The sequence below is a fragment of the Etheostoma spectabile genome, chromosome 15 (assembly GCF_008692095.1).
Source record: "Etheostoma spectabile isolate EspeVRDwgs_2016 chromosome 15, UIUC_Espe_1.0, whole genome shotgun sequence".
In the NCBI taxonomy this organism is placed as follows: Eukaryota; Metazoa; Chordata; class Actinopteri; order Perciformes; family Percidae; genus Etheostoma; species Etheostoma spectabile.
Window position 1 is genome coordinate 653,465 of NC_045747.1, and position 16,077 is coordinate 669,541.

The 16,077-nt window shown below is 43.1% G+C and overlaps 1 protein-coding gene across 2 annotated transcripts in view; it reads right to left on the reverse strand.

Moving 5' to 3' along the window:
- Positions 1-14,037, reverse strand: part of col1a1a (collagen, type I, alpha 1a) — a 24,515-nt gene extending 10,478 nt beyond the window's left edge. For both annotated transcript variants that reach the window (XM_032538286.1, XM_032538285.1), the window contains exons 1-22: positions 13,769-14,037; positions 11,223-11,414; positions 10,603-10,625; positions 9,921-9,956; positions 8,341-8,433; positions 6,329-6,397; positions 6,165-6,209; positions 4,594-4,647; positions 4,440-4,493; positions 4,278-4,331; positions 4,109-4,162; positions 3,911-3,964; positions 2,953-2,997; positions 2,778-2,831; positions 2,629-2,673; positions 2,338-2,391; positions 1,689-1,787; positions 1,543-1,587; positions 1,335-1,433; positions 1,116-1,169; positions 876-983; positions 33-86 (exon numbers count right to left, since the gene is read on the reverse strand). In XM_032538286.1, coding sequence (XP_032394177.1) covers positions 33-86; positions 876-983; positions 1,116-1,169; positions 1,335-1,433; positions 1,543-1,587; positions 1,689-1,787; positions 2,338-2,391; positions 2,629-2,673; positions 2,778-2,831; positions 2,953-2,997; positions 3,911-3,964; positions 4,109-4,162; positions 4,278-4,331; positions 4,440-4,493; positions 4,594-4,647; positions 6,165-6,209; positions 6,329-6,397; positions 8,341-8,433; positions 9,921-9,956; positions 10,603-10,625; positions 11,223-11,414; positions 13,769-13,850 — 1,467 coding nt within the window. In that variant the 5' untranslated portion in view covers positions 13,851-14,037. The remainder of the gene's footprint in view (positions 1-32; positions 87-875; positions 984-1,115; positions 1,170-1,334; positions 1,434-1,542; positions 1,588-1,688; positions 1,788-2,337; positions 2,392-2,628; positions 2,674-2,777; positions 2,832-2,952; positions 2,998-3,910; positions 3,965-4,108; positions 4,163-4,277; positions 4,332-4,439; positions 4,494-4,593; positions 4,648-6,164; positions 6,210-6,328; positions 6,398-8,340; positions 8,434-9,920; positions 9,957-10,602; positions 10,626-11,222; positions 11,415-13,768) is intronic.
- Positions 14,038-16,077: the final 2,040 nt, after the last annotated feature.

The following is a 16,077-nucleotide window of genomic DNA, read 5'->3' on the forward strand; positions in this document are numbered from 1 at the left end:
ATGTATGTGTGTGTGTGTGTGTGTTTACTCACTTTGGGTCCAGCAGTACCATCAGAACCAGGGAAACCACGACCACCAGGGGCACCCTGAAGAGAGAATTAAGCACAACTCGCTTAGTTCTGTGATCAGAAGTCAACACTGTAACATCGAGAAGGGGATAGCCTGCCAGAAAATCTGCAATGTAGATATTGTATTTTTTATGTTGTAACTCTTTTTGTCAGTTCATCATGCACAGTATGTCAGATATTGTATTATCGGCAGTAATGTTTCTAAATATGTGGAAATGATAATGTGTTCCTGCATTTCCAGTTGTGCTTCCTGACCTTCAGGGGGCACTACAGAGTTCGTTTACATGGTCCTGATGTGCAAAAAGGCTGCTTGCTTTCTCTGTGGCCTGCACTGGGAATGCTTGTATAATACGGGTAGGACATATTTTGATCTTTTTTTCTCATTACTCTTCTGAACCGTAGCCAGAAAGAATGTTAAATCATTTTTGCACTGACCAGGAAAACGTTTTGTAGAATTGAATTTAAAGTCATATCTGTTACTGTCAAGTCTACCGCTGCACAAAAGTAAGAATCATTAAAAATGCACTCAGCTAAAAGTAGCATTGCTGCCTTTTACCGTCCATGTCATTTCATTTAGCTGGTGCTTTCATCCAAAGCAACTTACAATAAGTGCATTCAATCGTGATGGTACAACTCAGAACAGCAACAACCACATAGAGTATTCTAGTTTTAGCTTGACATTCTATCCAGATACTTTAAGATATTTCCCTTTGAGGTAAGAATACACACATCAGAGGGCCACTTTATCACTTATCCTCCCTATTACATTTGATTCTAGGGAGAGTAAAACGTAGGTGAGGTGCATACCCGCTCTCCTGGACCTCCACGGGCTCCTGCAGCACCAGGCTCTCCTCTGGCTCCTCTCTTGCCCTCCTCACCGGAAGGTCCAGGGGGTCCTTGAGCTCCTGGAACACCCTGGAGAACACAAACAACAGACACACACATACACACACACACAAATGGAAAGAGAGATGGAATGAGCATTCATACATGTGTGTGTATACAGAGCCAGTTGCTTCATGTTGACGGTGGTGAACTTCAACTTACAGCCTCTCCCTTGGCACCAGCTTCTCCCTTGGATCCTGGGGCACCAACATCACCCTAAGGGAAACAAGCATGGATTCATTTCGATTCAGTAGTTTTACTTTTTTACTTCACTATCTTTTAAGTATTTCTTTTTTTTAAATCATGTCCATTCGAGGGGACAAACCTCAGGAAATGATATTTTTTTTGGCCTTGGTGTGTTCTGATAAGAGCTTTACTCACATTGTTACCCTTGGCTCCGGGGGCACCTCCAGCACCCTGAGGTCCTGGGGGTCCACGGGGTCCGGGGAAACCAGGAGCTCCGGCAACTCCAGCAGCACCCTGCAGAGGGCAGCACACATCAACAAGAGGCTCACTGCTGTAGCAGTGCCTCGCGCAGTAAAGGGATTCAAATCCTCAACAAAGTACATGTGTTGAGAGAGATACTCACAGGATTTCCCTTTGGTCCGGCGGCTCCATCAGTTCCAGGGTTTCCCTGAGAGGAGGAAAGAGATTTTTTGAAACAAGAGGACCAGAAGATTTCGGAGGAATGACGATGATGTCTTTACATCATCATTGGTTATCTCCTGTACTTACAGAAGGTCCAGCAGGGCCAGCAGGTCCGGGGTTACCGGGCTCACCACGGGATCCAGCGGGTCCCTCAGATCCACGAGCACCCTGGGGTCCAGCTTCACCCTTTGGGGAGAGCGGAGAACAAAGAACAGTTCGAGAATGGTGTCCAAACCAACAACGACAGTGGCCGTGAGCCATCAAACGCCAAGTCGTTTCACTAAACCACTCCGTAATAATCCTTAAACCAATCTCTTTTGGTTTTTCTCATTCAGTTTTAGGGAAGTAAAAGCATCAGCAAGACATAATCCAAAAAGCATTGACATTGCTCTCCTTTTCTCAACAAATGTAAGAAATCAATGTCAATAAATATGGAGTACAAAAGGACGGATAACCAAAGCATCCCAAAGGCTCCTGGAACCAGTCTCTGGGCAGAATGAACTAAAACTGGGTCCCAATTCCACACTGCAGAATATACTCATCTTAACTCGACTACAAGTGATAAACTCACTCTGACTTAGTGAGTAGTATGGAATAGGCACATGGAAATGAAAATGAATCAAAAGGTCACATATATTTAGAGATGCATCAAAGTACTACAGAGTAACTTTCTACTACTACACTACAAGGCTGTTGAGGATTATTGGTGTGGATCATAATGGACAAATAGTCGTACCTTGGATCCAGGGCCGCCGGGGAATCCAGGAGGTCCAGCGGGGCCAGTGGGACCCTGGGCGGAAACAAAGAAGACAACCATGTTCAGTGATCACAGTCACTACGGAGAGGATTGGCTTTTGCTTTGCTTTGATAGCAGAAAAAGACGATTCCTATCCTTCCTCAAGAATTCCCCTGGGGTTTTTAAACAACTATAGGTTGCATTAACTTGTACATTAAAAAAATGCTTCTGAAAGGGAGACAAACTGAGGAGTCTCGGAACGAGTTAAGCTCGAGAAAATGGAAGACTTACCGGAGGTCCAGCAGCACCGGCAGCACCATCGTTACCACGAGCGCCCTGCGGAGAACAGACAACCATGATTAATCATTCTGTTCACTGACAGACGGATTCATTGAATATAATATGTCTGTGTGTGTGTGTGTGTGTGTGTGTGAACTCACAGCAGCTCCAGAAGCACCAGTGCGGCCTCTCTCACCAGGCAGACCACGAGGTCCCTGAGGACAGAGGAGGCAAAGAGTCACTCAGCTATACTCTACAATGAGAGTCAATCTGAAGAGAGGGAGAATCCAAGATGGCTGCTCCGTGGCAGAGATGGGGTGGGACTGTTGTACTCACCATAGCTCCAGGAGTTCCGTTCTCACCGGGGGCTCCAGCCTCTCCCTGACGAACACAAACACACAGACAGGTGAGTTTCTGCTACCGGCTCTGCAGCATCATTGGTCAATATTAATGTCACTAGCCAACATGGCTGCTGCTATTTCTGCTGATGCTACATGTAACCCTACTGGGACCACGACTAATGGGCTTACTTAGAGGGCCAGTCTGCTTATTGTATGTGTAAAATTCAGTTTACTAGTCAAAAGCAGACCCTTTTTTTACTGTTTTTAGCAGTGATCCAGAATTGAATCTGCTAAATTTAGCGTACGTTTTTCTGCTTGGAGTGGGGGGGTGTTAACATTCAGAGCTTTATGTTTTTTATTTTCTTAATTTGTTTAAAACGTGCGAAAAAGCTGCAGAAAAAGTTGCAGAAAATCAGACAAAAAAATCGGCTCAAAAGTCTGAGGAATTCTTTGTTCGCAGACTTCGTGTGGCGCTGGTCATAAGGAGTACTAGTCATCTTTGCTTGGGCTTGAAGACTACACATCACCGCTGTGGGGCGAAAACGCGTGTCCAAAACTGTTGCTTTTCATGAAAAAAAAAGATTTTTGCACGCTATGTTTGTCAAACCCGCAGACAGACATCCAAGGCTGACCAATAGCATCGATTCATGAACAAAAATGTGGAGGTACGAGGTGTCTGCCTGACAGCGGAGATATTTATAAGAGAAAGCCGGTGTTACACACTGGGTATTTGAGGTGTGCAGGACATGGGCATTACCTACGCAGGGTGGGTGGAAAGAAAAGGTGTGACTGGATGCACTATGGGAAATGTATGCACCCAAGTTGGGCTAATGTCTGGGACTGCAAATCAGCTTCTGCAGCTCCTATTCTTGTCATTCTTTGTTCAAAATGGGCATTGTTCTACACAGAGAACTAGCAGTGAAGGAGCAAAGACATCCAAGAGAGGCAGTCACCTTGGGACCAGAAGGGCCAGTGTCTCCCTTAGCACCATCCAGACCGCTGAATCCCTACAGAGAGAGAGAGAGAGAGAGAGAGAAAGAGAGAGAGAGAGAGAGAGAGAGAGAGAGAGAGAGAGAGAGAGATACAGTTATAGGAGATGATATAGTGTTGATATGTTGTTGCTGAACAGGGAGGTGTAAGCTGCGACTCACTCTGTGTCCCTTGATGCCGGGCAGACCGGGGGTTCCTGGGAAACCACGAGCTCCCTGAGGGAAAGAGAAAAGATAGGGGAGACAATTTATTATCACAGATCTATCACATTTTTTTTTAAACATTTTTTTACGTTACATATCTAAGAATTACACTGCCATAGCGACTTACCTGTGGGCCAGAGGGTCCGCGCTCACCGCCGCGTCCAGGTTTGCCAGACTCACCCTGAGAGAAAGTGAGGCAGTGAGAAGGGAAGGAAACGATGAATAAATTAATTCTTTACTCTGTAAGTGAGATATGAATGGGGAATATGAGCAGATCTTGTCCCCTTACATCCTCTCCGTTCTTTCCAGGGGGTCCGGCGGGGCCACGGGGACCCATGGCGCCCTGTAGAGAAACACATGCTCAAGGTGAGAATGATGACACACTACAACGGTGCATTGTGAGCTGTGTATCTGCTTCCATGTTCCAATACTTCAATACTTACAGCAGCTCCAGCCTCTCCAGGCTCACCAGGGGGGCCTGTGAATCCTTGAGGTCCCTGTAGTTGGAGAGACACAGAACACTGTCACTACTACACTCACACCACCCATACTGAACACTATCCTTTAGGTGTAAATCCACCCTGTTGTCTAGTTCTTGTCTTAAGATGGACCTGTGCAGTGTCTGTGGGTCATGGGGTGCCTTTGTTTTATGGCTGCTGTCAGCTCACTAGAGTGGGAACAGCGGCCGGAGTTTCTTTGCAGTTTGGAGGAAAAAAACTAGAAGTATTTTAAATACAATTTTCAGTGGGGATCCAGAATGATATCTGTGAAATTCAGCAGCCTGTTTTTCTGCTTGGGGTAGGGATGTGTTAACATTATAGTTTTATTTTAATATTCTTAAAATGTGTTTAAAACCTGCTGAAAATCTGTGTCTGCAGAATCTGTGTGGCCCTGAAAAGAACCAAACACATCTCTGTTGTTATGTGGTAGGACTGCTGTTAATCATTTGTGTATATTTGAACTGAGTCCTGGTTAGTTTCAGCTAGGTCCAGCCTGGGGGCCTAAATACAGACAGTACAGGCCCCGGGGGTGGGGGGGCAGGGTGAAGGATTCAGACTGAAACCTCGGAAATACGTTGATGTTCAAATTTGTGTCAAATTAAAATGAAGCTGTCTGCTTCAGCATATCTCTTGAAAAGGCAAACCCATCTACATCTGGCTTTTCATTTTCTTAGGTAATAAAGTCAGTAGCAATCTTTTACAAAATTGCATGCTTATTTTTACATAAACTATAAAAAAAACTATTCAGCTATCCATTTAAATGAATTGTTCTTATTTTCTTTTGCATTGTTTGTCAAATGCAGATGATGCAATGATAATTGTTTGGTAATATGTATGTTGCAACTGTATAATGTCCGTCTTAACAGTGTGCACTGGGGCCTGTGGTATCATCTTTACGCCACTAAGGAATATCTTGCAATTTCTAGGTTTCAGAAGCTCAGAAGCTCAAAGCTAAGCCATTAGCTTAAAGGTTTCCATAGTGTTGGAATTAGCATTTTAGTAAAAAGCATGGATAACACAAGCAATGTGCCGTTAAAATAGTGTTCCACCACCTAGCTGTCTGTCAGGTTGAGCGTGTGTGAGCTGCAGGTGGAACTAAAGTGTGTTCAGACAGAAGGGGAAGCAACTGTTCTCAGAGTCCATGTCCATTCACTTTGAATGCAAACTGGCTTTGCGTTCTGTCTGAACACACAAGAGGCAGTTTGCTCGTTGGTGCAGCATTTTAAAATTTGTTTAACAAAAATCTTACATTTTTTAACCAGGTTCTAAAAACAACAACTCTACTCTTTAGCTCTATTGTAGATTTTCATTAGGGAATGAATTCTAGTGCTGTGAAGGAAAGAGGAGCACGCTGGCTGCACGCCAACTAGGCACCAAGGAGGGGGAAGTGATGTCATGGTGATGTCATGATGATGCTTGAGGTACACGGCTGCCCCTCCCTTCTTTCCCATATAATCCCAGCCTCAGATTTTAAATATATTTAGAGTTGAGGAAGAAGGAAGTGGTGTACTTACGCTAGAACCAGGAGGTCCAGGGGGTCCACGGGGTCCCATTGGGCCCTGTCAATCAAACAGAGGCATGGTCAGATACTGCATTAACATGATTGACAGCAGTTAAATGACAGTGTGTGTGTGTGTGTGTGTGTGTGTGTGTGTGTGTGTGTGTGTGTGTGTCCTACCATTGGTCCAGGCACAGCCATGGCAGGAGATTTATCCTCGTAGCCACCAGACATCTGAGGGGAGAAGTTCTGGAAAAAAGCAAACAGAGATATAAAAATTCCAATCCATATATTTTGTGACACATCGTCTGAAAATGTTAATTTGGTTCAAACTGTCCATGGAAATGAACAAAAGGCCTTTTCTTTACCTTTTATCTGCCAGTTAAATGTATAACAATGCATTTGTACACACGTTCATAACAAGATATTTATAAAATGAGTTTTAAATGGGTTTTCAAAGAAAAAGTCTATCCAACAAAATATGATAATAGATTTTGGGGCATCCAAGCCAAAATATCTTGTATCTTAGTGAAATCCTGAAAAACAAGATTAATGCAGAAGCAACCTCAAGCAAAACCACCGCCAGGATCCATTCTACAACCTTAGGACCTCATAAAGTGTTGAAGCTACTTTGTAATGACACACTGCAGAAGATGGAGAAGAAGGGGATCCAGTTTCAACGAATAATAACAGTAAAACACGTGAAAGCCAAAGTTCAAGACTAAAATGCATTACTTTTGGTCATGAACATAAAGTGTACTGTCCGTCAAAAACACAAAGAATGTGTTGTTTGTAACAGAGTGACGTCTGCCTGCTGTCTGTCTAAAATGCCAAATTCTTTCCTGCAGACTTTGCAAAACGCTTTGTTTAAATCTCTAAAGGCAGCAGAGGTTCATTGGTGTTATGTAGCCAATCCTCCAGCTACCTGCAACCTGCAATGTGCTGTACACGGCTGAGAAACTACAACGGCCTAAACTCATGTAGGACATGGCAGTGCCCGTCTGTAGGAAACACCAAAATAATTCTGGGACATTTGCTCTAAATTCAGGACTGTCAAGAACTTTTAGTCACGTCTGCTCACTCTACATGTGAGTCAGTTGTAAATTATACATTAGCATGCTAAATTGGACTGGGATGGTAAGCCATATTAACATAGAATGAATTAGGTAAATTAGCATGTGAGTCAATGATACATTTTACATAAGAATGCAAAATAAGGCAAAATATCTATGATAAACGGAATCATAGCATGCTGAATCACATTGTGATGCTATTAGCTGTGTAATGAGGTATGTTAGTGAACATATAGGTTCTACATTAGCATGTTAAATTAGATTGGGATGATACGTCATGTTAGCTTATCCCAGTAAATTAGCTTGTGAGTCAAATTATATATAAGAAAGCAAAATTAGGAAAGAAATCAACGGTAAAGTGAATCATTGCATGCTAAATTAGATTGGGATACTATAAGTTATAAGTGGTTTGAAAAAAGCATGTTAGTGAATGATAGCTTCTACATTAGCATGCTAAATCAAACTGGGATCATATGTCATGTTACCTCAGCCTAATGAATTAGCATTTGAGTCAATGATACATTCTACATAGGACTGCAAAATTAGCTTAGTGTTAGCTCAGTATTCTAAACCACAATGAAAGTCAGTGGAAGTCGATGGTTAACTGAATCATAGCATGCTAAACTCATCCAAGCATCCAATACAAGTGTCCCCTTCCTGATCTACCCTAATGAACGTCTGACCTTCTGACCCTAGACTGTAAGACAAACTACAAGCCGTTCATTTTGAGCCAAAGCTGGATTCTGTGAGACACCATCCTGTCCTTGACTTTTAGCTGTGAACGTGGAGTTCAGTTTCCCAGCTGTCCATGCCCTCGCTGAAAGCTGTGTTCACACCCACAAACAAACTACACAAACTACATTTAAACCACAGGAATTATGGGTAGTGTAATATGAAGTATGGGGATCTAAGAAGAACAAAACTAAATAGGGACATATGCTTGTTTTTGGCTGTTTTTCTACCACCACAGAAGAAGACGTTGCAGTAGCATGTTGTTATGATGCCACACGTTTTTCCAAAAACTGAGCTACACATGTTTTCCAGCTCTGGATTGGCTTAGATTTGGACATTTTGGACATTGACAACTTAAATACATCAAAACAAAAAAAATGTACTTACTCCACCGAGGCCGGGGGGTCCAGGGGGGCCGGGAGGTCCAGGCATTCCAGGCTGGCCGGGGATACCATCATTACCTGGGGCACCAACAGGACCCTGCAGTTAGGGGGCAAGAGAGAAATAGAAGGGTTCAGGCTCCAGAGTCAGAAGAAGAGGGTCCCTGGATGCTAACACCCCCATAGACAAAGAGAGGAAAAATTAAAAAAGAGAGCAATCGCCAAATTCCATGACTGCTTATATCTACTCTTCACTTCCTGTGTCCTGGCAGCATCATCTGTTCCCTATGGTGATAAAACAAGGTTAAACCTGGAGGGGGGGCCGATTACTCCCCCATGAGACAGACCATGTGACCAACCAGGAATGGACTGGGCCGTGTTCATGTGACAGGTGACATCAGGAAACAGGAAGTAGGTAAAAACAACCATTGGCTCTTTTACAGGAAACTATACATTATCATCGCAAACTCAAAAGAAATCCTACAACTTCATTATGATTATCATGACTTAAATGTTAATTAAGTAATAGTAGTATTGAAATAATAATACCATATTATTAATAGGAAATTATAAGTGCTCTTCCCAGCTGTAGGTGAGCTGACCTGTCAGAATAAAAGCGTTTTCCAAGGTTTCAGATTAAATCAAACCAAAGAGGCCTCTGCAGCTGATTCCATCAAATCCCATTATGACAAATACTTAATTAAATAATCAAATTGACATAAATCTTTATGTTGATTTGATTATCTAATTACATTTTTTTCCAGTAAAAAAATAGTAAGGATTTCAATTTCAATTTGACATCCCATCCATTCAGATATAGGTGCACTGCATAATCCCAAACCTGGCTGAAGAGTTTTTCCATAACTCCCATTAAAACCAGCTGTCATGTTTTCAGAATAAAACACGTTTTTGTTTACATCATATTTGAGTCACTCCTAATATTTCAATAGCTTTGAAAACCCTTTTCTCCAACCTCCTTCCCTCTGCAACGTGAACCTCTCGAGGATTTTAATGACTGATGAACCAAGTATGCACATTTCTTGCCTTTAATTTACTTTGTAATGATTTCTAGAAACAAGTGGACCAAAGTAGTACGTAACAAAGTAATGCATTTTTAAACAACTATATGTGCTATTTGCTATGTGCTGGGGCTTTTACATCATTCTCTGATGGCTGTATGTTCTTTGCAATAGAAAAGTTTGAATGCAAAATCCATTATTAAATATGATGCTATATGCTAGTAGGCAGATAGACCCGATGCCATTGGTTTACACAGCAGCCATTCAATAATTTGAAGTACTTTTCATACTTCAATATCGTGTTTCCACACGAATGAAAACACATGTACACACAACTTCATCCAAAACACACAGGAATCACAAAGCACAGTGACCAGAAATATTAGATTTACAGGTTTATAGGTTTTAGATTATTCTAGCTAAAACGCTGTGTGTGCTGCTGAGTCTCAGGAAAACATTTAGTTCCTTCATGTTTTTAACTTGCTTGAATGACAATAACATCTGAAATCTGAATATTAATAAACAAACCAAAAGTGAATGACAAGTGAAAGAGATGGGGGGAACCTACCCTGTCTCCCTTGGGTCCACGCTCTCCTTTGGGTCCCTGTGAGAAAAAAAAAAAACATTGTCTCTCAGTGTACGAGCAAACGGAATGGTGTCATCTGCATACAAATATAATAGGATTCACATGATTAATATTGTAGCTGATCTGATGTGATGATCTGAAATGACCAATCAACTAACTGCATCTGATATAGACCAATAAACCATATCTACAAATGTAGGTAAAGAATTATAACATTCTGCTTGATCATCTTATGTCCTAATCACCAATCCGTCAACGATCAATAACCAATATTCCAACCAATAGTTGCAGCAAACTGAGTCTTTGTCTTTCAGTGAATCGTAGTGTTTGTGCAATGTAAAAATTACTTGGTTGTATCGAAATAACAAGAAACATAACTGCATGAGTTATTTTGAATTTAAACAACTCTTTCTGGATTGTTCTGCCAATGGGACTATAACACAAAAATAATTTGTCCCTCCAACTAATTCCCAAGTTTTCCTAACACCTAATATGAACTGGCAACTTGCAATTTTAATAGTCATAACAACACAATATTGGTCACAATTATTATAATTTTTCGACACAAAAAGAAATAAGATGTATTGCTGACAACAAAAATAAAAAATAAACCAAAATGAAAAACCCGATAGAACAATAAATGACTGAAATAGTCGGTATTTACCTCAACCTGAGGCTCCTGGTAGCCTGTAGAGAGAGGAGTTCAGGTTGGATTATGGATTCAAACACACACAAAATCATCATACAAAAATGTTTTCCAAATAACATAGAGGTGAAATAGAGATTCACATTAAATTCCTCAAAAGGATTTCTGAAATCTTGAGTTTAGGCTTTTTTACAGCAGTAGTGGGGAGTGTGTATCTAGCGCTGGAGGAGAAAGGAGAAGGCATAATGGGGGTTAATGGGGGCAGAAAACATGCTGAGTCATGTTGGAGCCAAATGGGAAAGGAGGGAGGGAAGGTGTGAACGACACTGGGAGTGGTTGAATGTTTGGGATTTCAAAGAATATGAAACAGAGGAGGTGAAATACAAATGTGAATCCAGGTGACAATAATGACAAAGAATGTTGGAAGAAAAAAAAAAGTGCAGAAAGTAGGACAGGAAAGCATGTAACCCTAACCCTAACCCTAAGAAAGAAGTAAAGGAAGAAAGCAGTAAAGGAAGAAAGAGACAAGGAAAAAGAGAAAGAAATAGCCTAAAAACAAAGAAGAGACAAGGAAAGGAAAAGTGATATAAGAGGAGAAGAGAGCGGGAGTGGTGGAGGTGGTGGTGGAGGTGTGGTACCATCGTCGGGGCAGATGGGGCAGCACTCGTCGTGGGGGATGACGGGGTTGGGGCAGTCGGTCGTGTCCTCGCAGATGACCTCATCGCACATCACCGTGCCGCTGTCGCACACGCAGATCTGGCATGGCTCGGGCTTCCACACGTCTCGGTCGGCAAACACCTGGCCATCCAGGGTGCAGCTGCCGCCTGTGCCTGGGGGGGGCACACACAGGTTACATACCTGAACACACACACAGGTTACATACCTGAACACACACACAGGTTACATACCTGAACACACGCACACACACACACACAGATACAAGGGTCTACTCTAGATGGGAGCAAAACTTAAAGCTAAAAGTGAAACAAACAGTTTCTACTATTTCCTAAAATGCCTATATCACATCACCTAAAAAGGAAAACAGAATATACTTTAACTAATAATTAATAAAGTTTAGTTATTACATATTTCATAGCAGTTGTGATCTATAGAGGCCTATGTTTTGTTCTGTTAGCTGAAGCGCTTTTAGGATTAAAGTTCGCTTTTATGATGAGAAAATACATCGAAGGAATGATGTTGATCCAGACTTCATGAACAGGAACAGAGGAAATGGGTAGAGCATAGAAAGAAAAGAAAAACCATCGAATAGAAGAATGAGAGTTATGAAAGGTTTGTATGGGAACTGGTGGCCTTAGGAAGAAAACAGGACGAGGTGACAGAGAAGGCGCCGACGTCACGTCACGTGACAGAAAGACCTTTTCTTTACGTGGGGACCAAACGCGTCTCTGGGGGATTTCATTTCCCTGAAAGTCCCTGTGCTCTAGACCACAGCTCCAACCTGAGGTTGCATCTCTGCTGCTGCTGTGGGCCTCTCAGCAAAACTACCCCCCAAACCAGGCTCCTCTGAGGGGGCTGTGGATGTCCCAGCGAGCCAAAGTGCTGAGCTCAGAGGGGAAAGCAGCGGCGCTGCGGCGTACTGTCGTCTTGGCAACAGCTGGTGGAAACACGGTCTGCATGTGTTTGCAATTAGGGAAACAAAAAAAATGTGGAAAGAAAAAGCAGAAGAGGACGAGGAGGAATGGAAAAAAGGAGGCGGTGTGGGGGATGGGGGATGGGGGGGGGGTGAGACGTGGCGGCCAGATGTGTCTGCAGCTACGGACTGAAGCCTCTGGGTGGCGCTGTGAGACCGTGTCAAACCACATCTGCTTCACAGATACAGACAGACAGGCAGACAGGCAGACAGGCAGACAGGCAGACAGGCAGCTGAGTCCTTTCCAGATCACAGGAACATCTGGAGAAATGGAACTTCAGCTCCATGGCTCTTGTTTCCAGAGCTGCTGCTGGTCTCCTTTGTCTCCTCACAGCCAGAAATTATTGGGTCTAAAAACAGCGCCAGAGGCTGGGAACGGTCCGAACGATTCTGTACATCGACTACATGGGTTCTGGGTGCAACAGTCTTAATTTCTAAAGTAACTAGAACAACTAAAGATGTCAGATTAATTTTTCTCTGACATGTAGCAAAGTAGAAGTAGAACGTGGCATGAAAGGAAAAGACTGAAGTAAAGTACAAGTAGCTTGCACATCTGTCAGAGCATAACGTTCTCAGGCTGAAGAGGTCAAATGTTTGTGGCAGACAAGACTGCGCCTGCTTGCCTCCGACTGTCTCTCTCTCTCTCTCTCTCTCTCTCTCCCTCCCTCTCTCCCTCCCTCCCTCTCTCTCACCTGGCCAACTCAGTGCTTGGCTCCAGGCGCTGGATTACTCTGCCACATCAATCAGGCCTGTGGAAAGCGCTGCTTATCTGCCCTGTGCAAAGCTGAACCAGGGAACTCTTTCCATCCAATTTACCACCCAGCTGTAGAGTTCCCCACTTTGTTTTTCTTCTTTTTTTAGATTGACATCAACCTTTGACAGGCTGGGTGTGGGAGGGTGGAAGTTATGGAAGATAAAAAGAATTGGGAGGATCAGGCTTCTCAGTTCAGAAAGAAATTATATTTCTAAAATTATCCGTATTTGAGTTTGATTTGGATTTTAACATGCATTTTTTTTGCTATTCCCCCGAAAACGTCGCCTGGAGGAAAGCTTGGAAAAACCTGCAGCAACTCGCTCTGCATGCATGGGCGGGGAGGGGGGAATGGTAGAGAGACAGAGACAAATGCAAGGAGAGAGAGAGAGAGAGAGAGAGAGAGAGAGAGAGAAAGAGAGAGAGAGAGAAAGAGAGAGAGAGAGAGAGAGAGAGAGAGAGAGGGGCCTTCTTGAGATGCCCAATGCATTACGTACACACTGTACTGTTTAAACTACAAGCTCATCTATCTATCTATCTATCTATCTATCTCTCTCTCTCTCTCTCTCTCTCTCTCTCTCTCTCTCTATCTATCTATCTATCTATCTATCTATCTATGGAAACCAAAGCAGCAGCACACATCAAAGTTCTTATTTCTACTTTTTTCCTTTCTTTCTTCTCATCTCCGTCCACCCACGAAGAGAAAATCCACTTTCCAAAGCAGTAAAAAGAGAAAAAGAGGGGTGTGTTGAGAGGCTCCGGTAAATGATGATGAGACTTACGGTCGTCCTCGCCCTGCGCTCTAACCAAGAGCACCGCTGCGCCGAGCAGCAGCGCCAGCCGCAAATCCACAAAGCTGAACATGTTTAGATGCCACTAGACATGTAGACTCTTTGAGGTGAGAGAGGAAAAACAAAAAGTCAGGGAGGTTTTTTTCTCTCTTCCTGCTACACTCCAGTCATACAGTGGTGTTTTCGGGGCAGGGTCTCTCCGAGCGTCTGATCACAGTCCTCCTGACCCCAGCAGAAACTCCCTACTGCTACACTCACTTTCCACCAGGGCTTTTATATGGGAGCCCAGAGAACTGGGAGGTGCTGTGTTGGGGAACTGGGCCGACTGGGGGGGACGCACCCTCATTACCTCGCTGCTGCACGTTTAGGGAAGACAAGAATGGACCCCTCCTTCAAAGACAGAAGGGAGAAAAAACAGAAGTGAAGGGTGAACAGAAGGAGGGGAAAAAAGCAGAAGGTCCCTCCTTCCATAATTCCACAGCAGAAGGGTTGGAGTTTGGATGGGAGGAGGATGGGGGGGCAGAGGAAACCTGATCCTGAAGAGCATCGGAGGGCCGGAGGAGGAGAGCCCCGGATTTCATCCAGATCTTTGATTTCTGGTTCTGATGTTCTTCCTGATTCACTTGGAAGAAGATCAGATCCTTTACTTAGTAGAAGAACTAATACCACACTGGAAGGACAAATTAAAAGAAATACTCTGTTACAAGTAAAGATCCTGAGTTGGAAATGTTACTGAAGTAAACATTTGCAAGAATCATCATGGAAATGTACTTAAAGTATTAAAAGTGCAAGTACTCAATGTAGAAAAATCCTTTAGAAACTGGATATGATCCAACTGTCAATCATCTAAGTGTTTAATCTGCTTATCATTTCAGCTGGACCTGTAGGCCTGTATGTTGTTGGCTAGTTTCATTTCTAATGTATTTTATGATCTACATGTGTTTTGGGTGCAAACGTCTTAATGTGTAAAGTAACTAACGCTGTAACAGATGAATGTAGAGGAATAAAAAGAACAATATTTCTCTCTGAAATGTAGTGGAGTAGAAGTAGAAAGTGGCATGAAAGGAAAGACTCAAGTAAAGTACAAGTACCTCAGTAAATGTACTTAGTTCCCATCCACTACTGGTGTCAGACTGCTGCTGGGAGGCTGATAAGTTCCAGGGTTAACGGAGGTCTCAGAAGATTAAGATTAGTCCAGTCTGGGTGTGTTGTAGTGTAGTTCCAGGGGAGGTTCTTGAATTTGATTTGAAGTTAGTTTTATGGTTGCATTGATTTATCATCAAGGTGTTTTTCTGGTTGTATAGGTTTATCATCAAGGTGTTTTTCTGGTTGTATAGATTTATCATCAAGGTGTTTTTATGGTTGTATAGGTTTATCATCAAGGTGTTTTTATGGTTGTATAGATTTATCATCAAGGTGTTTTTATTGTCAGACTGTTGACATGTGCTGAACATGGCTGCAGGCGTGAGGCCATTAAATGGTTGTGAGGAGGCTCCACGCAGAGCTGTCGCCGTAGCCTACGTAGGTAGCCTGGTGTTTTTACTTGTGCGCTGGTGTGTGTGTGTGTGTGTGTGGGGGGGGGGAGTGGGCAACGGAGAAGTGTGACGGCGATTAGCTTTGGAGCAAATACCGATTCTAGAGTCCTAGTGAGAAACAAAGTGTGTCCCCTGTTCTTTCTGACCATGTTGTGTTTGTGTGTGTATCTGTGTGTGTGTCCCCTGTTCTTTCTGACCACGGTGAGACATCTGCAGCAGGAGTTGGGGGGGGGGGGATGCGATGGCCGAGAGACGTGCGTTGTTGCGGTGTGTAGTTCCATTTTTCGAGAGGTGCACGTCAGACAGAGACAACTGGACACCACATTATCAACATGTTAGCTTTACTGTCTATCGGTACAAACTGGATCAAAAGCATGGTGCGTGGAGTTAGAACGAAACAGCATTACCATGGCAGGGAGGGTCAGATGAAAAGATGAAAAGTGGGATTATGGGAACTGTAGGATCCAGCTTTTTTTAGTACTTCGCCTGTACCAAGGACCGGACATCAGGATATCTCGGCTTCTGCTGCTTAACTTTAAATTGTGCTTTTAAAAACCTGTCTTTTGTGCGTCATTCAACATTATGAAAGTACAATACTAAATTTAGAGTGCCCCTTTAAATTGCATCTAACAGTCCATCTGCCACTACCCTGTGTCACTGAATGGCTCCCAGAACTTAAGTTCTGAGTGCACTCAGGGATTATTGAACTTCAGACTCCTGTCATGTTTGATTGTGTTAAGATCTCCTGTATCACCTCTCAGATCC